The sequence below is a fragment of the Pleurodeles waltl genome, chromosome 7 (genome assembly GCF_031143425.1).
Source record: "Pleurodeles waltl isolate 20211129_DDA chromosome 7, aPleWal1.hap1.20221129, whole genome shotgun sequence".
In the NCBI taxonomy this organism is placed as follows: Eukaryota; Metazoa; Chordata; class Amphibia; order Caudata; family Salamandridae; genus Pleurodeles; species Pleurodeles waltl.
The window spans coordinates 803,399,814-803,425,195 of record NC_090446.1 but is presented as its reverse complement, the minus strand read 5'-3'; the positions used below and the strand labels follow the sequence as shown (position 1 = coordinate 803,425,195).

Genomic DNA, 25,382 nt, shown 5'->3' with positions numbered 1-25,382 from the left:
AAATATATAATATTTATCAGGATAAATGTAGGTCAAAACGAATAAAGATGCAATGTGAAAGTGTAGGGATATCACTGGAAAGTGATATCAAGTGTCTTAAGTCTTTAAAAATCAATCAAAGTCTCTTTCAAGCACAAAGTACCTGGTTTGGAGTGGAAAATCTCTGCAAAGGGCCGCAGAAGAAGAGATACGTGGAAAAATGGTGTGTGCGTCGATTTCTCCCCAGCACACACGGACTTGCGTTGTTATTTTTCACGCGGGGAAGCCGTGCGTCGTTTTCCGGTGAGCGGACAGTCTCTTTCTATGGGTCGCGGTGATTACCAGATGTCCTGGGTCTGTGCGTGGATTCTCCTGCTTGTTTTCCGGCTGCGCGTCGTTCCGCGGGGCTGTGCATCGAAGTTTCGCTCTCACTGCAGGCGTCACGCCGATTTCTCCTCTGAAATCGGGCGGCATTCTCCTTGCGAGGCTGTGCGTCGAAGTTCCGGTCGCCCTGAAGGCGTCGCGTCGATCAGCGTCGTGTGCAGCGTTTTTCTAGCCGCAGAACAAACTGTTCGTCGAAAATTTCGACGCACAAAGCGTCCAAGTGAAAAAGAGAAGTCTTTTTGGTCCTGAGACTTCAGGGAACAGGAGGCAAGCTCTATCTAAGCCCTTGGAGAGCACTTTCACAGCCAGACAAGAGTTCAGAAAGGCAGCAGGCCAACAGCAAGGCAGCAGTCCTTTGTAGAAAGCAGACAGGTGAGTCCTTTGAGCAGCCAGACAGTTCTTCTTGGCAGGATGTAGTTTCTGGTTCAGGTTTCTTCTCCAGCAAGTGTCTCATGAGGTAGGGCATAGGCCCTGTTTTATACCCAAATGTGCCTTTGAAGTGGGGGAGACTTCAAAGAGTGGCTAAGAAGTGCACCAGGTCCCCTTTCAGTTCAATCCTGTCTGCCAGGGTCCCAGTAGGGGGTGTGGCAGTCCTTTGTGTGAGAGCAGGCCCTCCACCCTCCCAGCCCAGGAAGACCCATTCAAAATGCAGATGTATGCAAGTGAGACTGAGTACCCTGTGTTTGGGGTGTGTCTGAGTGAATGCACAAGGAGCTGTCAACTAATCCCAGCCAGACGTGGATTGTAAGGCACAGAAAGAAATGCTCACTTTCTAAAAGTGGCATTTCTAGAATAGTTATAATAAATCCAACTTCACCAGTCAGCAGGATTTGATATTACCATTCTGGCCATACTAAATATGACCTTCCTACTCCTTTCAGATCAGCAGCTACCACTTCAATTCTGTATGAGGGCAGCCCCAATGTTAGCCTATGAAGGGAGCAGGCCTCACAGTAGTGCAAAAACGAATTTAGGAGTTTTACACTACCAGGACATGTAAACTACACTGGTACATGTCCTGCATTTCACCCACACAGCACCCTGCTCTAGGGGTTACCTAGGGCACACATTAGAGGTGACTTATATGTGGAGAAAGGGGAGGTTTAGGCTTGGCAAGTACTTTTAAATGCCAAGTCGAGGTGACAGTGAAACTGCACCCACAGGCCTTGCAATGGCAGGCCTGAGACAAGGTAAAGGGGCTACTTAAGTGGGGGGCACAACCAGTGTTGCAGGCCCACTAGTAGCATTTAATCTACATGCCCTAGGCACATATAGTGCACATTACAAGGGACTTATAAGTACATTAAATAGTCCAATCAGGTATGATCCAAGGTTACCATGTTTAAAGGGAGAGAGCATATGCACTTTAGCACTGGTTAGCAAAACAGTGTTCAAAAAGTGGAGGGAGGCAGGCAAAAAGTTAGGGGTGACCACCTTAAGGCTGTCAGGTCTAACATCCACTTTTCTGATTTGTCCATGCCTAGATACCAATTAAACTTCCATTTTGTTCTTAAACTATTCTTGCAAAAGATCAAGATTTTATGTTTTGAAATATTTATTTCCAAGAAATGGGCTTCTGGATACTTAGTCAACACAGTGAAGCGGCGATGTAAGCCAATAGTAGTTGAATTCATTATGGCAACATCATCGGCATATAATAAGGAACTAATGGACATCATACCAATTCTTGGTGGATCTCCCTTCACCAGACTTAGAGAACCAGGAAGGTCATGGATATACCGGGAAAATAGCAGGGGGGGGCAACAAACAGCCCTGATTAACAGTATTTTGCCTTTTAACCTTAGAACTAAGACCTTGTGTCCCTTCCATCTGAATTTGTCACGAGGTACCAGAAAGTAGTTCCAAAATAAGCATTAATAGATGGTGCAGAACACCCAAACAAGAGAGCTTTCTCCACAGCATTAAATGATCTACTCTGTCAAACTCTGTGGAGAAGTCAATGAATGCAGTATATACAGGCATACCCAAGAAATTGTATATTTTCCAATTATCACTTGAAGGAAAACTGTATTGTCAAGAGTGCTATGATTCCTGCTAAAGCCAGCTTGTCCTGGAGGAATTATGTTGTGGTCTTGAGCCCATTGTTGTAAATGGCATAGTGCACTCCTAGGAAACAGTTTACCAGTCACATCCAGCAGCACAATCTGTCTAAAACGTGCCATAGAGAAATTAGGACCCTTTTTATGCAATTGTACAATGACACTGCTCTTCCAAGATGAAGGGATATTTCCAGAGCAGTACCAGTGATTGGACTGTGGACCAAGAAAGGATCCCCATACTGCAGCCTTCTTTTTAATAACTGCAATTGGCCCCAGAAGATCTAGCATTCTTTATGAACCCTGCAATTTCATCTACTAGATAGCACCATAAAGAGCAAACATTTCTTCATCTACCCGAAACACAAAATGGGCATTTACCTCAGTATTACCTGCACAAAGCTCTGTAATATATCCCACCCATACATTCTCTGGAATGGGAGTTGCACGGGCATTCACCCTGGTGTCATGATATTCAGCAATCAAGTTCCAATATTTTTGTGAAACTCTGGAATTCGCAGACTCTCTTAAACTGATCCATTTTACATCACATTCTCCTTGCCTTTTTGAACTTTAAATCAACATCTTAACATCTTTTAAGGTGATCAATTTGATGCTGTGTTATTGAAGAAAATACTGTTTTCTTATCAGAGAATGTATTTCCTGATTCAATGCCTTCAGTTGAGGATTACACTTTTTCAACTGCAGAAGGAAATCAGATCTAGAGCTTAATTTATGAAAGTCATCCAAATGGGATTCATAGAAACATATAGGGTCATCCGATGTAGATTCCTTAAGGCTAGCACAGATTCCATTAATCTTGACACTTAAAGTACCAACAGTCTTGGCGGTCCAAAAGGAATGACCATTTGACTTGTTAGAGCTGATCTCACAGAGAGAATAATTCCCAGGAAATAATTCCTGGACATTAAAGGTCACAGTTTTACCGACTAAGCTGTGATCATTCACGTCAGTTGGGGATACAGTAAAATTCTCACAATCCCCAAACATTTGAAAGGATACTATCGCATACTCGAGGAGCCCTGTGTTGAAGTTGACTGAAATATATAGGAGGCAGCTTCACCCACTGGAGATCATCCATTTAGAATAACTAAATCATATTTTCAAAGAGTTTCGAGTAATATGAAACATTACTTACCTGTTTTAAATTTGTCTGGGAGCAGAATCTCCCAAATGGACCATACTTCTTTCTTAACATTAGCATATGTAGAGAAGGCAGAATTAGACACCTTTGTATTTAGATCACCCATAATTATTACCAGAGGGCAGTCTTCTGTAATACTATTGTCATAAACAAAAGCAAGGAATGAGCTCATCAGATGTCCAAAAGGTTTCCTACATATTTGCCAGTAGAACAAGGGAATCATCACTTATAACACAGTCAATGCAAAGCTATGCAATGATCACGCATTCGTGTTTACTACACATGCGTTTACAATGCATGCGTTTACTACACATATGCGTGGTAGAGAAAGCATTCTAGGTGTCTGGGCGGAACAGGAAGGAGCAGAGAGCAGAGGAGAGAAAGGTAAGTGGGGCCCGGTTTGGGGGGGATTGGGGTGGTTTTTAGGACAGGGAGGTCAGGTAGTTTTAAGCACACGGTGGGAAGATTTCAGGTTTCAGGGTGGGGGTGGAGTGGTTGGGTAGTTTTAAGGACAGGGTGCGGGGTGGGGGATTGGGGTAGTTTTTAGTACAGGGTAGGTGTTAGGTTTCAGGGCAGAGGCGGGTGGTCAGGGTCGTTTTTATGATAGTGCAGTGTAGGTTTTAGGGCAGAGGTGGGGTGGTTGGTAGGGGTAGTTTTTAGGACAGGGTGGGGTAGGTTTTAGGGTACAGGAAGGGGGTGAGGAGTCAGGGGAGTTTTTAAGACAGGGTGAGGTATGTTTTATGGTACAGGGTGGGGCAGCGCGGTCGTGGTAGTTTTTAGGGCAGTGCAGGGTAGGTTTTAGGGTACAGGGTGGAGCAGTGGCGTCGTAGTTTTTTTCAGACAGGGAGAAGTAGGTTTTAAGGTTCAGGGCGAGTGTTTGGGGTCATTTTTTAGGACAGAGTGGGGTAGGTTTTAGGGTACAGGGCTGGAGTTCGGGTTGTTTTTAGGACAGTTAGGGTAGGTTTTAGGGTTCACAGGTGGGAGTAGTTTTCAGGACAGGCCAGGGTTACATTTAGGGGTCAGGGCAGGGGTGCAAGGGACAGTTTTAAGGACTTGGGCAGAGTGCAGTATGGCATCAGGTGAAAGGGGGCAGGGCAGGGGAGAATTTACCATGCATATTCCTTTAACAAAGATGCTTTTACAAAAACAATTGTTGTAGAGGCATGCATGGTAAAGGCATGCGCAGTAAAGACGAGGTCATTGTTGAGACGCAGTCATTGTAAAGGCATGCATAATATATGCATGCATTGTTCCATCATACATCCGTGTTGGGAAACATCACTTACAACGCGGTCAATGTAATGCTACGCATTGACCACGCTCACCAAATTCTCGACAACTAGAACAACATCAATCCCTATTTTTAAAAACAAGTCACAATTTTGTACAGTCAGGTTTGCAGAATGTGTACTGTAGAAAAAGGAGTCAGTGCAGAAAAGTAAATAGCCACATTTTTAATATCTCTACCTTTCACCAACCTTAATTCTTCGATCTCCAGAAACGCATTACGAATCAAACTTCTGTTCACCGGGGTGGACTCATTATCAAATATCAGAATAAAATCTAAAGAGGTAGATAGAGGGATCTGCTCTAAACACATCCTTCAGGGTGAACCCATCAAGGGCTTCCCAAAGAGAGTCCTTGGCCCCCGGATCAAAAGTATGTGACGCATAACTGAGCGAAAGACGTGAAGTGATAGGAAAAGCAGTTTGACTGCTTCATTCTAATCCATTTGATGACATTTGATGCCCCATATTTTCCCTTCCTAAGAGAGAACTTACCTCTCATAGCAACCCAGCAGAGTTTAAAGCAGCTCCAGAAGGCTTCTTCCCCTCTACAATCGGCAGGGATAAGGGAGCCATACTTTCCACTCCCCCTCCCACTGAAAGTGGTGCGCTCGATACAGAGTTCAAAGCAACCTGATGGAGAAGAGAAGGAGGAGGAGAAGAGAGAGGGTAATCCACTGAATGTACTCCCACCCTCTCTTCCACCCCGAGGAAGCACTCTTTCGAGAAGATCTACTTTGGGGAGCAGTTAAAGCATTACCTCCCAGTGTCATTATACTTGTCACGTCCTCCTTAGGACTCTTCAAATCCTGATTACTGGGGAAGTAACAACATATATAAGCGCAACTCCTCATTATCAAGGATGCAACACTTTTTAGAGGACATCACACGCTCTATTGGCTTTTCAGCTTGTACAGATATATCCTTTACCCCTCCATGGGGTACAGCTACTACTGGTTTCCGCTTAAACTTTACATCATCATTAATAGTACTCACAACAAGTTATACTCTGGAGAGGCCTGACTTACTTACATTCTGCAACTCCAATAAAATTGCTGACATCATTTCTAGTACACGGATAGAGCTTGACAGTTTTTTCTAATAGAAAAAAATATAGAAAATATAATTTTTTCTATACAAAACAAAATGGCTGAAGAAACATCCCGCCTCTGCTGTCTATGCTCAATTGAGAATTAATAAGAAAATCATCATGGCTGAAATCAGAAAAAGACCCTTCCCTCAGAGGAGAGGAAGGAGGGGTTGTATTAGTTTGATACCTATCATCCAATGCTTTTGTGGAGGGACAGTGGTTAGAAACACCTGCCCTTCCCCCACGTAAGAGTCAAAATCAATGTCAGGTAAAGTGAAATCCTCCTTGAACACCTCCTTGTCCTTGACTTTGGCAACTTTATCGCAGATTTCACTTTCAGATGAAGCTTCAAGTTCTGCACATAAAACCCCACGAAGGCCCCCATCCTGGGAGGGAGATGGAAGGCATTCACTGATATCACTATCAAGAGTGTTGCTCCCAGAATTGAGAATCAGAGGAGCAGCTACTGACATTTCCTCCAGAGGAAGTAATATGGACTTATGGTCCAAGCCCACATACGCTTCTACCACTGCTGAAACCCCAAATGAATCACTGGCCTTCTTTGAACTTGAATCGGCTGGGGCAATAAAGGTGCAAAAAACGATGGAGGTGCAAGAATAGAGGAACAGGATGCTTCTACCAGAAATAGAAAGTGGGATTAATAAAGTTGCTGCTGAGAGCTTCTATTATCACAGATTAATTTCTTTGATTTAGATTTATGTGAAGGGGTAGAAAGGATTATATGCCCAGAGCGTAGTTTCTGCAATGTCATCATTTTCCCAAGTACTCCTGCGAACCAACTCTCCGGCACAGGTAGAGGCTAGTCTATTGCAAACAAAAACATCACCATTTGTGAACTTTGAAAGAGGTTATAGTGCAAAAATCAGATTTGCACAAACCAATACAACATGCAATTAATAGAGAGGTCTTAGTGGACAGGTCACTGTGTCACAAACTACTAGTAATGATACTGAGCCATCACTGTGGAGTGAAGTCTCAATGAACAGCTTAGACTGTTGCAAAGCACTACATACACATACATCAGCAGGAGACATATGTCAATATAGAGGCTAGTTCACTGATAAATAGTACATCACCTTTAAAAACTGGATTATAGCTCAGATGACATATGTTAGAAATAGTATCATTCATTAGTAGTATAGAAAGTATGTAACTGCACTGCTAATCACCCCATATATTACATCAGTCATGACATCTTCTGTGACATGATAATATCACTGTGACATTTGGGGTAAAATTATTGATGAGAAAACTCATGAGAAAACTCTGCATGGTGAGGTCACCAGTTATAATTACCTTAGAGCACAAGTTATAGTTATTTGAAATAACTCAACTATAATTTTTATGGCTTTGTGCATGTAAAATCTGAACCTAACTATAATATTCCTGTAACCTTTGGTTCTTCGGTGAAAAACAATATAATATATATATATATATATATATACATATATATATATATATATATATATATATATATATATATATATATCTATATGTATCATGAACACTGTGGTCAGTTTAATGACGCGCTTAATAGCTGGTGCAGTGCACGAGGGTAGACCGATCCCTCTATTCAAAATGTCCAACAAAGAAAATCTGCATCGCACTCCATAAAGGCCAATACTTCAATATTGTTTATTCAATGTTTTTGCAACAACCAACGCGTTTCGACCAAAAAGTTTTTTGTCAAAGTTCGACAGTATTGAATTATTGAAGTATTATCCTTTACGGAGTGTGATGCAGCTTTTCTTTGTTGGACATATATATATATATATATATAAAACCTATATCTATTTGTATATATTAAATAAAATATATATATCTATCTATATATGTATATATGTGTGTGTGTGTAAATATATATATATATATATTAAACTCTACAAATCTATCAGCTAAGTTAGTCAGGTCACCACCGTTTGATTGGTGCGTGTAGACAGGGGTGCGTCCACCGGTATAAACAAGCTTGAACACTATGGCCCTCATTAAATCAATGGTGGTAATGACCGCCTACAGCCGTGGCGACGGCCACCAAAACACCATTGCCGCGGCTACCTACCGTCCACCATATTATGACTGTAGCCGGAATTCTGCCAGAAGGCTGGCGGAATTCCGGCTACGGTCAAGGCGGTGGATGGCAGTAAGGTGGTGCTGCTGCCAGCAGCAGCAGTGCCACTCTAGTAGACTGCTGCAGAACGTTCCATGATCCATGATACGGCCTGGTGGTGTTCTGTTGGTGGACGCTGCTTCTGGCAGCAGCGCCACGTCCCGTCTCCTGCCAGAGGACCCCCTGCAAGCAGGTAAGTTGGGTGCTCCCCAACTATGGAGGCTATGTTTGTGTGTGCGTGCATGCAGGTGTGTGGCATGTGGAATGCGTGTGTGCAAGAATGTGTGTGTATGTTGTGTTGTGTGAATGTGTGTGTGCCTATATGTATGTCAGTGTGTGTGGATGTGTGTGTGAATGTATGTATGCATGCATGGATGAATGTGGGTATTAGTGTGTGTATGCGTTTGTATGTTGGTGCCTGAATGTGCGAGTATGTCGTGAGGGAGGTTGGGTGGGGGAGGACTCTGGGGAGGGGGAGGAAGGCGGGGGAGACCCATATCAGTGTCAGAGAAGGAATTCCCTGGCACTGATAGTGCTTACTGCCATGGTTTCCGTGGCGGTAAGAAAGCCATGGAAACCCATGGCGGTAGGCAGGGTCATAATCCCTTTAGTGGGACCGTGATGGCCGCCTGGCTGGAGACTGAAGTCTCCAGCCCGGCAGCTGTTACCGCCAGACGGACGGAGGGGTACATTGCCGGTTTGGCTTGAACCAAACCGCCAATGTCATATTTTGGGGAGAGGCACCACCAGCATGTTGGCAGAACCTTTCTCCAAAATACCGCTGTCCGCCAGGGTTGAAATGAGGGCCTATGGGCCAGATGTAGCAAATTCTGAGTTTGCGATTCGGAATTGCAAGTTGGTGCGACTTGCAATTTTCGAATTGCAAATTCGGATGCAGAACGGTATCTTAGACACCGTCTGCGAATCGCAATGGGGTCGCAAAGACCCACCTTATTAATATTAATGAGTTGGGTCGCTTTTTGCGACCCCATTGTGATTACCTGCACTCACAGGGATGGTGGCCTGCTGGAGACAGCAGGCCTCCATGTCTGTGACTGCTTTTTAAAAAAAGGAAAACGAGTTGCAATACAAGAAAATAACAAAACCATTTGGTTTTGTTTTTTCAGAGCAGGCAGTGGTCTATTGAACCACTGCCTGCTCTGAAAAAACATTTATGGCAACATTCACAAAGGGGAAGGGGTCCCATAGGGACCCTTTCCCTTTTGCGAATGGGTTACCACCAGTGTCACACTGGTGGTAACTGCGAACTGCTTTGGGACCACGTTCGCGGTCACAAAGCAATTTAGCAATGCGGTGCGAGTCGCAAATAGGAAGGGGACACCCCTTCCTATTTACGAGTCGCATTCACATTTTGCGAGTCGGTACCGACTCGCAAAATGTGAATGAGCATCGCAATGTGTGTTTTGCATGGCGCCACCTGCGATTTTCACAGTTTGCGCCATGCAAAACGCGACCTACATCTGGCCCTTAGTCTTTTAAGGCCAAAGACAGTACATGCGCACTCAGGACCCCTGTTGTTTCAGTCTAACCAAGTGTGTACGTGGTCGCCAACTTAAGTTTGTTAAAAAAAATATGATAAAGTATCACAATTATATACATTACAATAAAATACGCTCCTGCAGTGTCATCTGTACAACTGAAATGCTATTAAACAAAAGTATATCAGGTGATACTGTATCCCCAGTGGTACAAAATACAAAATCATGATCTATCGGAAAAGTGATGTACAAATAATGCACTTAGCAGTATAATCAAAGGCCCATATTGTGTCGTAACAAAGCCGTCAGCACAATATAATTTATGGTAATACCTGCCTATCACTCAATTATACTCAATATGCTATGGGCAACAAGTCGTACTCTCATGAATAGAGATGACAAAGTATCAATCTTTTTCATCAATTGGTATGTAAATCCTCAAAATTACAGCGTCTCTCTCTCTCTCATGCCCTTAGGATGAACTTCACATTATTTATGCCAAATCAAGTACATGTGGCTGAATCATTATCGTGAACGCCGGTCTCTGCTCTGGGCACTCTCAAGGGTTATTTGTCTGCCATCTCTGCCTTTTTAAGACTGCCAGACCGACGATCTCTGTTCAAATCTTCCATTGTTGGGAGGTTTCTGAAAGGACTTACCCACATGTACCATCCTATCCCTTTTATAATGCCCCAGTAGAATTTGTACCTGCTCCTCACATGTCTCATTTTCAGAGTTCTCAAGTGTGCATGTACTGTATTTGGCCTTGAAGGACACACATTAACATAATTTCTTCAGATAAGTATAACTATAAATATAATTTTTCAATTTCTATGGTTTAGTGTAGATAAATCATCAACCTAACTATAACGTCCCAGTAACCTTTGTTTTTTCAGTGAGTTTCTATGGTTTCTATAACGCACACATTATTATTTCTGTCAGGGTGTGGTCAGCCAATCAGGGCCTTGCTTTTCCCCTGGATTTGAGGAGGGTTTGAGGATCCACGAACTGGCCAAAAAAGAAAAAATGAACAACTTTTTTACCCCTCCATGTGTCATAAGGGGGCATCATACCTGTATCCTGACCCCTCATATGTTTTAATACTGTATTTTTCCCATCCTCAAGGAAATCCTAGAAACAAAATGGTGGCTGCTACTTTTCTGTCAGGTTGCGGCCAGCCAATCGGGCCTTGCTTTTCCTCCAAATCTGCAGAGGATCCAAGGAAGGATCCAAGGAGAACCTGTGTCCAATATAAACACATTTGGTTTTCATTTAATAACTAGAAAACTATTGAATGGATTTACACCAAATCACAAAATAGGACACTTTCTGAACCAAGAGTTAGCTTTCTGCCAAATTTGATGTAAATCTGTCCAGTGGTTCGAGCTGTAATCATGTTCGAAATCCCTATGGAAAGTAACATGGGGAAAAAAATATTTTTTTTACCCCTCCTCTTTTTTCGGCCCCTGCATGATGTATCAACATGTACATTTTTAGACAGCAGCTGGAGTGAGCATCACATTATTTTGGAAAATGTGAATATTCATCAACCAGTGCCAAAGATAAAGGCAAGTTGTGGGAGGCTGGCCTGGTTCGTGGTGGATACTTTGGGTACTTACACCTTATACCAGGTCCAGTTATCCCTTATTAGTAAAGTAGTAGTGTTCTAGCAGCTTAGGCTGATAGAGATAGCTATAGCAGAGCAGCTTAAGCTGAACTAGGAGACATGCAAAACTCATGCAATACCACTTATAGTTATCCAGTACTTATACACAAGTAAAGACAATACTCAGTGTTACCAAAAATAAAGGTATTTATTTGGGTGACACCGTACCAAAAATATCTTAGAGACAATTCTCCTTCTGGAGCTAAGTATTATACACAATATATACACTCCTATAGAATGCAATCGGAGAAAATAGGTCTAGGGGCAACACAAACCATATACTAATAAAGTGGAATGTGAATCACAAATTTCCCCCTAGACAAGTGTAGTGTGTTCAGAATCGCTGGGAGAGTAACAATACAGTAAAGGTATGTAAATTACCCCACCCCAGAGCCCAGAAAAGCAGGAGTAAAGTACTGCAAGTTTACTTAGGACACACTACACCTCATTTTTGGGATTTTGCAGCAACCAACCAAGTCTGCAAAGAACAACTGCTGTATTATTGGATCTGAAGACATGCAAAGGAAGGAGACCAAGTCCAGAAGTCAAAAGAAGTTCCAGGAAGGACAGGAGCCCCTGCCAACCCAGAGGAAGGTGCAAAAGGAGAGTCCCCGGTTAGTTGAAGACTGCAGAAATGCACCCTAGGAAGATACCAGCGGGTTTCTGCATAATGAAAAAGATGTCCCATGGTGTGAAGATCATTGAAGATGAGATTTTGTGTTGGGTGGCACCAACAAGCCTTGGCTACAGCAAAATAGCTTTTTTCATCAAAATGATGCTGATTAGACCCAGGAGGGACCTGGGGGCTTCATCTCTGTGTGAGGAGGAAGAGGGGGCTCTCACCACTTTGGAGAGCCCTCAGGATAACAGCCAGCACCCCCAGAAGCCTCAGGATCGGGGTTAAAAGGAGGTTCAAAATGCAGTTGATGCAGCACAACAAAAGAAAGTTCTACGCTGCTGGAGAACAACTTAGCAAGTTGAGCATTGCAGGGTAGAGTGCTGGGGACCTGGACCAGGCTGCGCATGAAGTATTTTGTAAAGAGTGCACAGAGGCCTCAGGAGTCGAAGAAGACACAAAACACAGGGGTACCATCGTTCTTGGGTAAGGAAAGGTCTTACCTCCTCCAAATTGCATCAGTAGGACCTCAGGACAGTCTATGTCAATGCTGTCTACCCTCTGTGTCCTTAGGATCACACTTGTCACCGTAAGAGGAGTCCCAGGGTACCGGTCGTCACCTTGGAAGGTGCCTGCTCGGAGCAGGGGAGTGACTCAGTCACTCAACAGGAGATTTCCTCAGTCCTTCTAGTGCAGGATGAAGACAGGGAGTCCCCAAAGCATGCACACCGTGGAAACTGTTGCAGTTGCTGACTTGGAGCTGAGGTTGCTGAAGAAAAGTGTCTCTTGTAGACACTTCGTTGCAGTTACAGCGTTTCTTGGTGCAGGCTACGGTTGATAGGAGGTCAGGGGATGCCGAAGTTGTTGTAGAGGATTCCTGAAGAAAACGTGCAAGCAGAATCTGAAGAGAACCCACAGGAGAGACCCTACTGAGCCCTGAGAAGGGGATTGGCTACCTTATCAGGCATGGGCCTATCAGGAGGGGTCTCTGATGTCACCTGCTGGCACTGGTCACTCAGAGCCTTCCAGAGTGCCCCCACACCTTGCAAAGCAAGATGGCTGAAGTCTGGGACACACTGGAGGAGCTCTGGGCACCACCCCTGGGGTGGTGATGGACAGGGAAGTGGTCACTCCCCTTTTCTTTGTCCAGTTTCCCGGCAGAGCAGTGGAGAAGCAGTCCCTGCAATGGTGTAGACTGGTTTATGCAAGGAGGGCACCATTTGTGCCCTTCGAAGCATTTCCAGAGGCTTGGGGAGGCTACCCCTTCCCAGCTTGTAACACTTATTTCCAAAGGGAGAGGTTGTAACACCCTGCTCTCACAGGAAATGCTTTGTTCTGCCTTCCTGGGTCTGGGCTGCCCAGACCCCAGGAGGGAAGAACCCTGTCTGTGAGGTGGCAGCAGCTGTAGCTGCAGTGCAAGCCTCAGAGAGCTGGGTTGGCAGTACTGGGGGTCCATGGTGGAGCCCCCAGGATGCATGGAATTGGCTCCCCAATACCAAATTTGGAATTCCATGATCTTAGACATGTTACATGGCCATATTTGGAGTTACCATTGTGAAGCTACATATAGGTATTGACCTATATGTAGTGCACGCATGTACTGGCATCCCCACACTCACAAAGTCCAGGGAAATGGCCCTGAACTATGTGGGGGCACCTTTGCTAGTGCAAGGGTGCCCTCACACTTAGTAACTTTGCACCTAACCTTCAGATCCAGCAAACATAAAAAAAAATGAAGGGTAGGCTCCCATGCTTCATCCTTATCAAGCCCCCTGGTGGGCCAAGTTCCGGGCAATTATTTCAGTGAGGGGGGCCTCCCCGCCACAAGGACCACAACCTCCCGGGGCATTAATGAAAGTAAATACGGGGGGCATATGGCTTCCCTGCAGCCCCGGGGACCACCACCCCCAGGGGTATTTATCTCTTGTACGCAGGTGCCAAGTGGTCCCCCGTGCCCTTGGGACCTCCACCTCCCTGGGGCTTTGTAAATATTAAGTGTTAGTGGGCTGTGCTGCCCCCTGATGCCCTGGGCATCACCACCTCGCACAGGGCATTTATGATGCTCTGTGTGAGGAGGCCACGCACCACCCCCCTCCTGCAGCCCCGGGGATCACCACCTCCCCGGAGCAATAAATGATGGGGTCCGTTTTGGACCCCTAGGTTCTTGGGACCACCACATCCCATCACATCACATTGGAGGGGGGCCACACATGTCCCCTTATGGAGTCACTGATGACCCTGGGGACTGCCAACCCCCAGGGCTGGCTCCTGCTATGTCCTTGGTTGCCGAACCCTGGGACATAGCTGTTTGCTGTGGCTTAGCTGCAGCTTTGAAGCTGAAGCCAAGTCACAGCAAGCACAGTCCGCTTTTTGACAGCGGGCCTGTCAAACAAGTCCCGCTGTCAAAAAGTGGTCTTTTTATCTCTGTTTCCTACACACAGGTATGTGTGCAGGGAACAGAGATAGAGCTTTGCTACTGTAGTAATCGTTCCAACACAGGATCTGTAAGTTGAGGTTTATTTGGGGAACAGGAATGTTTAATCCAATATCCACTCATGATTTAGGACACAGTTTGTCTTATCATGTTCCCAATTTAAAATGTAGGTGCATCTTGACATTCTGCTGAAATGCCATATGTTCTCATCAACCAACAATGCTGATCTCGCATATACTTCCTTTATTTGTAATGGTTTGAAAATGTACTATCACCTTTTCTTACCTTACACCCTAGTTTACTCTTACCCAGTCACCTACTTTTAGATACACATTCTTCACCCCATGTTTTTATCATAGTATTCTTTGTACGATGCTTGCATTTCCTGTAAATTCATCCTTACTAATGAAAGAGACCATCTTCTACACAACTTCAAGTTCATCCATGCCTTATTATCTTTTGTCGAAAGTTCTCTTCCTCTCAGAATATGGAAGGGACTATACACAGTCACTGTGGGTGTAATTCTATAAACCCATAAGGTTTTAACCAACTCATTCTCCCAGTCTTTACCTGCATTGATGGCAGCTTGCACACTTCCCATCATGACTTTATTGAACCTCTCCACAACTCCATTCCCTGCTGGATGGTAGTTAGGTGTCCGTTTACCTTCAACCCCATTCTTAGCAAGAAAATTAACAAATGTCCTTGCTATGAATTGTGGCCCATTATCACTTAAAATTGATTTAGGCATACCTTCACGCAAAAATACTTTCTTCAAAAACAAAATTGGCTTCAAAGCTTTCAGAAACTTCAAATTATGGTCATTTAGAGTAACTATCTATAACCACAAATGCATGTTTGGGCATATCCCATGAATTAAGAATGGGTCCTAAGATGTCATCCCTTTGGGTTGAAAAAGTTGCCCTAAGTGGGAAGGGTATGCCCATACGTGGGTCCCGTGCTCACTGTGCCACTGGATTCAAGCTAGCCTGGCTGATAAACAGCAGTCCCAGGATGCTTGTTTCCGGTCCAGGGAGGACCTGGCTTGGCAGTTCAGGCTGGACTGTTCCCATGAGGAACAGGGTCCAGACTGATTTGCATATGGCTGGGTCCAAACTGGGGTGGCATGGTGAACAAAAGAACAATGGATTAAACCCAGATCTGTGACTGGGGGTAAGTGTTTGCATTGTTCAGCACTCCATCCATCAGCCTTTTGTGTTGCTAAAGTTGCCCTAAGTGGGAAGGGTATGCCCAGACATGGGTCCTGTGCTCACTGTGCCACTGGATTCAATCTAGCCTGGCTGATGAAGGGTGATACCCTGATACTGGTCCCAGGATGCTTGTTTCCGGTCCAGGGAGGACCTGGCATGGCAGTTCGGGCTGGACTGTTCCCATGAGGAACAGGGTCAAGACTGATTTGCATTTGGCTGGGTCCAAACTGGGGTGGCATGGTTAGCAAAAGAATGATGGATTAAACCCAGATCTGCGACTGGGGGTGAGTGTTTGCATTGTTCAGCACTCCGTCCATCATCCTTTTGGGTTGCTAAAGTTGCCCTAAGTAGGAAGGGTATGCCCAGATGTGGGTCCTGTGCTCACTGTGCCACTGGATTCAAGCTAGGCTGGCTGATGAAGGGTGATACCCTGAAACCGGTCCCAGGATGCTTGTTTCCGGTCCAGGGAGGACCTGGCTTGGCAGTTTGGGCTCGACTGTTCCCATGAGGAATATGGTCAAGACTGATTTACTTATGGCTGGGTCCAACCTGTGGTGGAATGCTGAGCAAAAGAACAATGTATTAAACCCAGATCTGTGACTGTGGTGAGTGTTTGAATTGTTCACCACTCCGTCCATCATTCTTTTGTGTTGCTAAAGTTGTCCTAAGTGGGAAGGGTATGCTCAGACGTGGGTCCCGTGCTCACTGTGCCACTGGGTTCAAGCTAGCCTGGCTGATGAAGGGTGATACCCTGAAATCGGTTCCAGTATGCTTGTTTACATTCCAGGGAGGACCTAGCTTGGCAGTTTGGGCTGGACTGTTCCTATGAGGAACAGGGTTAAGACTGATTTGCATATGGCTGGGTCCAATGTGGGGTGGCATGGTGAGCAAAAGAAAGATGGATTCAACCCAGATCTGTGACTAGGGGTGAGTGTTTGCATTGCTCAGCACTCCGTCCATCAGCCTTTTGTGTTGCTAAAGTTGCCCTCAGTGGGAACACTATGCCCAGATGTGGATCCCGTGCTCACTGTGCCACTGGATTCAAGCTAGCCTGGCTGATGAAGGGTGATACCCTGAAATCAGTCCCAGGATGCTTGTTTCCGGTCCAGGGAGGACCTGGCTTCGCAGATCGGGCGTGACTGTTCCCATGAGGAACAGGGTCAAGACTGATTTGCATATGACTGGGTCCAATGTGGGGTGGCATGGTGAGCAAAAGAAAGATGGATTAGACCCGGATCTGATACTGGGCGTGAGTTTTTGCATTGTTCAGCACTCCGTCCGTCATCCTTTTGTGTTGCTAAAGTTGCCCTAAGTAGGAAGGGTATGCCCAGATGTGGGTCCTGTGCTCACTGTGCTATTGGATTCAAGCTAGCTTGGCTGATGAAGGGTGATTCCCTGAAACCGGTCCCAGGATGCTTGTTTCCGGTCCAGGGAGGACCTGGCTTGGCAGTTCGGGCTGGGCTGTTCCCATGAGGAACAGGGTCAAGACTGATTTGCTTATGGCTGGGTCCAACCTGGGGTGGCATGCTGAACAAAAGAACAATGGATTAAACCCAGATCTATTATGGGGGGTGAGTGTTAGCATTGTTTAGCACTCTGTCCATCATCCTTTTGTGTTGCTAAAGTTGTCCTAAGATATCTACACTGAGGTTCTCTCAGGGATTATCCAGACATTTCCTGTATCCTTATGGTGGACAAAACATAGATTATGCTTTATCAGAAAATAACACAAATTCACAACAGCAGCAGCCAACGCGTTTCATCCTTTCAAATAGGACTGCTTCAGGGCTACACAATTGGCCTCAACTTTGATTAATCTAATCATTGTTCCAACATCACTCATATCTCCAAAGTAAACATTTCTTGTTCCTCCAAGTTAGGGCAATACAGCAATGTCAAAATGCAAAAATCTGGCAAAACACCGGTTGAGGCCAATTGTGTAGCCCTGAAGAAGTCCTATTTGAAAGGACGAAACATGTTGGCTGTTGCTGTTGTGGATTTGTGTTATTTTCGAATAAGAAAAAGAAAAGAAAAAATGAATAAAAAGAAGATTTGCATAATACCAAATTGAAGGACTGGATATTCTATATTATTGATGGTGGTGCACTACCATTGTTTCAAAATATATATAGTTTATACTTACCTTTAAAATACTTACATTTTTTTGTAAAGGCATGCGTGGTACAGGCATATTTGTTGTGAAAGTTTGTGTGGTAAAGGCATACAAACATGATAAAGACACATGCTTTGTAACGACCGCATTGTAAAGGCATGCATGGTAATGACATGTGTGGTTCCGTCGTACAATGATTTATTCCACCTGAAGATGCCCCCACCTGTTTTCCAAACTCCCCACACCTTTAGGTATTGGAGCAGTCCCCTTCCATTTTCAATTACAGCCTCCAATTGTAAATCAGATGCCCACTGATCTGACGTTTAACTGCTTTCCACATCTGAATTTCCTTGGTGTCCTATTGCTGATGCACAATCACTGTGGCCACCTTATCTTTATTCATCTGTTATCTGTTTGGTCTCCAACCCTCTTACAACGTTTTTTCTTCTTCTAGGAGAGAAGAACCTGTCTCATTTTTGTATGATTCAAGCCAACCCCACGCTTCAGATAGTTCATTAAAAAACAGGGATGTACCATCAGACATTACTTTACATTTATGAAACAAAAAAGAGGGACTGGGAGAGTTCTGGTCCAGTGTACGGTCTCCCAAGACCTGAACGTATAAAAAAAGGAGTACACTGTTCCAATATATATATATATAAACATATATATATATATAAAAAAATATATGTACAGGGTGGATAGAGTCAGTAATTTCAGGAGAGCCCTCAACCATCCATTAGGATGCCAAGTTGCATCACTGGGCTATCTCCTCGTCAGACCGGTGCTGCAATGACTGGCGGGCCACCCCGAAATCGGTGGTGGTACTCTACCGAAATTTTGTGTTGCAAAGTGGGGTCTGAAATAGATACTGACTGTGAGAAAACAAAAGGAGAGATAAGTGGGTTATAATTGGCTTTGAACCTCAAGCATCATAATTTTAATAAATCAAGAAAGGTTCAAGTCAAGATAAAAAAATAAAGGGAGTGAGATACGGGGGATAATGTCCCACTACACTCCGTACAAAGGAAAAAGTCAGTGTACCTAGTCCTAACGTATTCTGGTCAACATGTTTCGCGTCTTCACGGTCATAAAAATGATCCAATGACGCTTCATCAGCACCCTAAAACTACTTCTCCTATTTAATTGTGTATTTATAAGTGCTGGGAGGTCACTTACTGCATGAGGACTTTTCGTCAACGTCGATTTGGTCAATCAGTCACCCATCCCATAGTGTAGGATAGACATCATAGGAACGCGCAAGCCTCAAACCACAGAAGAATTATTTAGTCTTCTGCCGGTCCTTCGTGTAAACCTGCCCCGAGGTGCGCACCTTTATACATTACTTTAAATTTAGCAGGAAATATTAATGAAGATGCAGCTCTGTTTCCCTCAATGTATTTTTGACTTTAAAGAAAGAAGCCCTTTTATTTTGAGCAGCAGCAATATGGTGAAAGAACATCAGCACTACTGTTCTCGATCTTAAAGGTACCAGGTGTGTAATTTGTTTGAAATAGTTTAAGCAATTTTAAGCAATTCTAATCTCTTTTAGCTTTTTTGTTTATTGCAAATGGTGTTAGCTGCCTTACATATTCTCCCTAACCCTGTTTAAGGAAATGCAACTAACATAATATACTTCAGAATTACATTTTGAGACTACTTTAAAAATCTTTTACCACCAAAAAATGTTTGACTTTGTCATTTCTGTGTTTATTTTACAGTCCATGTGGATTGAGAGAACAACTTTTGTCACAGCATATAAACTTCCAGGAATCCTGCCTTGGTTTGAAGTGACCTCTGTGTGCCATGTATGTACTTATGATATAATGTACAATATAGCCTGTATGAGTATGGCATTTACCCATTCATAGTTTATTTTAGCTTTTGGACTGATATGTGACATGGCTGTTCTTAGACTTTGAGTGCAGAGAAAAATGTTCTTTCACAACTCTGCTCAAATAAATTCAGTTTCTGGGAGCAACTCGATTTGCCAATGCTATAACTGTGCACAAGGATTTGTCACTAAAAAACAGCTTTCTCAAAAGCAATAAGATCTGTTGTTTCAGTGCCACTATCATGAAGATTTTTTCTCGGGGCATGTAAATTTGAATTTCCTCCTATGATCTACTGGGTGAACTTACCTCAAAGGCATAAACCCAACAGGGTGTTCAGGAATTGGCATCAACTTTAATGTGTGTTGTTCTCTGTATCCTTTGTGTATTAAATGTTGTCTCTTCTAGGGTTAGAAATGGATTGTTTTGATGGTTTGGCATTTTGTACACTGTCTCTCCCCTACTGGAACACTGAAAGTCTCCAGTATTCTGCTGTCTCTCATAAAGGGCAGTCTGAGAGGCAGGTGGTGACATTTGAACGTGGTGGGGCGTAAAAGTTTGGTATGACTTTTATGTAGCGAGTGAAGTGAGCAAGCTTAATGGACAAACTTCTGGTCCAAGGTGAGTCCTTCTCCCAAGAAAAAATTGAAAAAAGATTGACAAATGCTGCGTTTGAAAGCAAATGAATTTAGTGAGAAAGCAGGGTTTATAAAGAAGTGGGAACGTATAGTCTTAAAATACTAAAGACATTAAAAAATGACCCATATCTTACTACAGTAATACGTTCAAAAGTTGCTTTAATGTGCAAATTGTACAGCACAACAATTTTAGGCCCTTTAAAGTGTGTGCTTGCCCAGTATGCAGCATCACCTTTGGAAGAAAATGCTCTCACCGGCCATCAGGAAGCACCCACAGCTGCGGCTGCAATAAATCATACAGAAATATGTACAGACCGATTTTTAGGTGGGATGAAAAAAGTGGGGGCTCTCTAAAAATACATTTATGTCATTCCCATAGTGTGCCACATGGCCTGTATTTTGGTTTCTCTCTAAGATGTTTTTGCATCCACAAATATAACACAACAACTGACATAAGCCTAAAACCTGTCAGAACTATTGGCTTTGTCAATGTTTGATAGCTGTTTAAGATAATTGCGTAAAAACAACGATTAGTTTTAAATAATTAACATTGGAAAAGTTTCAATTCTGAAATTGTGAGACTGTGAATTACGTGTTATTGAGGCCTATGGAAGGAGTATGGCCTTCAGTTATGTGTGCTTTATGTTAGATATGTATGCCCTTTTTCTCTTCACATCTCATCCATCCACACATTTTCAACCTCCTCTCTTTCCTCTTCAGCACCCTCTTCTCCCTCTCCGCTTAATGCACTCCCTCATATATCCCTCATTTTACCACCCCAAACATATACTGCACTCATTCACATTTAAGCACTTTATTGCATTTTGCTTATGCCTTTTCCTAATATTTGACCTCTACACACCCCTTGACACACATTTGCATTGAATTTCATTTGCAACTTGAATACATGACCATTGTTCTGTGTGCTCTGCAGAGAGACCAACCCACTGTCAGGCACTTTGCTTTGTCTTCATCCTCAGCACCAGCGCTCTCAATCAAAGCCCCTCATAAACACCTGGCACAAGACAAAGTATGCATTATGCAAGAATAATACAATGCACAGCAACACAGCATGAAAAAACAGCTAACTCTCTTGGGGAATGCAACATTAAGTAAAACATGTGAAATAAGAGAAACTAAATGGCTGACACACATTAACCACATTTTAACATTCATTGTTCACATATCAATCCATGTTTGTGGCATTTATGTTAAGGACATGACAATAGGGCCAGTTTTAACATCAGACAGCAGATAACTGCCTTTAGTGTAAGCACATAGTTCTCCCCTTGCACTTGACTTGGAAATTTGGATCAATATCACAAACGAACAAGAACCCTGCTCATCTTTTGGAACAGGTTCATAAGGAACAAATACAGGAGCTCCACTTCTAAAGGAGTCAGCAACCTGCAGCCAGGGCCCGGGGTGTCACATGGGGAAGGTTAGGGTGACAGGCAGTCTCAGTACAATAAAAATAACACAAGATTATAACTTACTGTTACCAAATACAAGGAACTAAATCACACGTGCTTGCATCCACTCCTACTGCGTGACGAATGGGGAAAGGGTGGGATCTATTCCTGTTAATGACAAATGGGTGCCCTCACACAGGTATGAAAACTCTGACACCCAAAATCATGACACTAAAAGTGTCACTAGCCTATACTATTGCTGCTGCATTCACTGCCTCTCACCCACTGCTATGTTCGGTCTATGTCCAGCTGACTCTTACTCATGATGGCTCTAGGCTTTTCATTTCAAAAGTGTTTACGGGAATGATAATATAAAAGCTATATATTAAAATATAATATAAGCTTCCTATGGCCTCCAAATTATTACTTGTCTACTTGACAGAGGCCCAGATTGTTTTCCTTACTGGTTCTCTTTTTTTCTTTCAAGTCCACTTAAATTGAAGCAGATTCCAGGACTGAAGAGATCTAAGATGATTTATGTATTCTACAGCCGCCCCTCTACACCTAGGAACATGCTCCTATTTTTTTGCTTGTGTATGCATTAACAACTCCAAAGAGTTATTAACCACATCAAGGGGAAATGTGACTATTGTTTGTAGTAGACATTTTTAAGATAAAACTATGATAAAGCATAGCTGAAAGAGTAAACACTGTTTGGAAGGTTGAACATGATTAAAGTTACCAAGAGAAATGCTATATAAATGTCTGACTAGTAAAATTAATGAATTACAGTGTGTTATTAATTTGTGTTCTAATAGGTAAAAGTGTAAAATTAACATTTTACAATATCTGTATCTTTGTAGACAACCATGAGTCCTTTAGAAAACGCCATTGAAACAATGTCAATCACTAATGAGAAGATTTTAATGCTTATTAACCAATACCAAGGAGACGACAATCTGCCTATAAACCCTCTTTCCATGCTTCTAAATGGAATAGTTGATCCAGCTGTCATGGGAGGATTTGCCAAGTATGAAAAGGTGAGACAGAAGAGTGCTTCATCCACAGTGCTCTACATTTATTTAATTAACAATGAAAGGTATGCTTGCAACTTTAGGTCCAGTTTATTTCTTACAAAACACATTTCTAACTTAATGTGGTTGGTGTTAAATACTTCACAATGTGGGGTTGTCTTCATATTCTGAGATTGTATTTTTAAAAATCTTTTCAGTGTAGTACTTCCACGTTCCTGGCAAAAAATCATCTGAAACAGCAATAGTAAGATGGCACCAAATTAATGGCAAACTACTCTCTATGTGCCTTGTTCCAAATGTTTTGATTATTTTTAACTTTTTAATATTTTAGCATTTATGAATATTATTTGACATGAGAAAGTAGCATTAACCTTCATGAATAATTCAAATATATCCTTTGCATGAATAGGACAAGACCCACTTAAAAATAAAAGAATAGGCTATCATGAAGATATTGTTTGTTTATACCTAGCCACTTTAAAGACTTAAGCCCATATTTATACTTTTTTAGCTCTGCATTTGCCACGCTTTTTGGCGCAAAAACGGCGCAAACTAACAAAATAAAATTGTATTTTGTAAGGTTGTGCCATTTTTGCATCAAAAAGCGGCGCAAATGCGGCGCAAAAAAAGTATAAATATGGGCCTTAAGCTTGTAAAGAAAATGTACCTGATACAAAACAATTGCTTTTAGTTGCTATAATGTTTACATTTATTTTAAATGTTAAACATAAAGGTTTCACTTGTAAGACAGTTCTTCTTCGATCATCACTTGTGACCAGGTATTGGACATGCTCATAAATACCAACAGTAAAATGTATGGTTTGAAGTTGCCCCTACTATGAGCTAAGCACTAATTTGCAGGGCTGGATGAAGAACTCAGTTTTGCCACCATGAATGACCTGTTGGTAAAATACTACCAAGTGTAACCTGATGGTAAAATGGAAAACTGAACTATGAAAAATCAGTAATAATGGGTGCAGAAATGTTTTGTGCCTTTAAATGTCCATTCTACTTTAAACAACTACTTTTGTGGCGCTCTTTAGCACATTAACCTAAATTACTTGACAAACATTAATCACATTGGCTTCAGGGACCTTCATATGGTAAGGAGATGGAGGCAAAATACCTCCATCAGGACCCTCATCACTGATCTATATGAGTGTTTTCAGGCTGATACAATAACAAATACATTACATTTCCCAATAACACATGACAAGGTACTTCTTTCTTTAGACCTACTCAAGGTTGCACTGGCCTATAGGGCAATCAGGCAGTGCCCGACATGCTGGTATGACAGTGTGTGGGCTCTGTTTAGTGGTCTGCTGGGCGAAATTATACAGTTAGTCTCCCTGATATTAAAACAAGCATTGCCTGTAGCAAGGTCTGTTTCATGTAGTTGTCCATACCTTGCAAAATAATTATACAGTTTGTCCTTACAGGTTTAAAACTACCCCAATCTGCAAATACAGGGCACTATTTTAGCTTTCTAATTCACTAATTGTGGGCACTTTTATTTTAGTTTGAGGGCCTATTTTTTCCCCAAGCCCCACCCTGAATCTACTTGTAAGGAACAATTCCAATTCATAGAATTTGAGCAATTGTGATTCATACTAGCATAATATCAAAAGTTATCAAGGGTTCAGCAGTCATTGACCTGTTAGCAGAGAGACTTGAAATACATAGAACCTGAGTACGAGGTTGGAGGTCTTGAGTCCTCTAGCCTCGCTGTGGCAGTCAGGAACGCCGCTGCTGTGGCGGTCCGACTGCCACAATATGACCCTGGCGATCAGACCGCCAGGGTTCCACCGTCTCCACCAGGATCAGTAAGTCCGACGGGCTGTCAGTGGCGGGGGTGGGAATCCGCCAGGGCGGTACTGCATGCAACGCCGCCCTGCTGATTATGACCTGGTTCTCTGCCAGCCTTTTCATGGCGCAAAACAGGAGCAGGGTGCCACAGGGAGGCACCTGCACTTCCCATGCACATGGCGTGGGCAGTGCAGGATTCCCCCTGGCCAGCACCCTTGCAATGCTCATTGCCAGCTTTGAAGACAGTGAGCATTGCGAGGGTGCTGGTGCAGCATGTGGTGGCAGCATTGCTGATGTATTTATTACGAGCTGGCGACAATGCTGCCGCCACTTTCCCACGGGGCTGATGGGTGAAAACCTTGGTTTCCGCCCATCAGCCCAGTGGGAAAGTTGTTAAGGACCTGACGGGAAGTAGCCGGTCTGGCAGCAACCTCCCCGTCATAAGTTCGGCAGACAAATTATCCAGTGCGCTGAACTCATAATGAGGCCCTTAATTTGTGAATTCTGTCTCGTTTAAAATCTTCACTTACTGCTGGACCCTAGGAACTGAAGCTATGAGGTCAGTAAGGAGTGAAGAGCTGAAAATCAAAAACATAAAATATTCTCAAATTATCAATGACATTTCATTCTTAGAGTCAATGATGAGAGTTGGAAGAAGGGTTAGGACTTTTATTATCGGTCTTTAGTATCTCATCTTTATTGACAACAAATAATCAAAGATCAATAAAATCACTAATAAACAGAACAATGCATATAGCTCGTACCATATAAAAGCATTCCCTAGTCTAATCTAAAGAATGGTTTTGTAAAGGAAAATAATCAATCAGCACCCAGAAGCAGCTCATAAATCTAAGATGTGAAAACATTAAGAAACTCAAAAAGGTTTCCAAAGCAAATTAAGTTGCAGACAAAGAGTCCAAGAAGGAATTTAAGTGTCAAGTTTGAAGGATCTTAAAGTGAGTCTGAGAAGTATCTCACAGAGTGTCTGTGAGATGTCTAGTCAGAAGGCTGAAAACCATCTATGGACCTAAA

General features: G+C 43.1%; 1 protein-coding gene across 1 annotated transcript in view; it reads left to right on the top strand.

Annotated features, from left to right (window-relative positions):
* DOCK2 (dedicator of cytokinesis 2) overlaps positions 1–25,382 on the top strand; it is a 2,133,690-nt gene that overhangs the window by 2,062,396 nt on the left and 45,912 nt on the right. The window contains exons 44-45 of the mRNA XM_069199340.1: positions 19,350–19,436; positions 22,374–22,550. Of these exons, the coding sequence (XP_069055441.1) occupies positions 19,350–19,436; positions 22,374–22,550 (264 nt within the window). The remainder of the gene's footprint in view (positions 1–19,349; positions 19,437–22,373; positions 22,551–25,382) is intronic.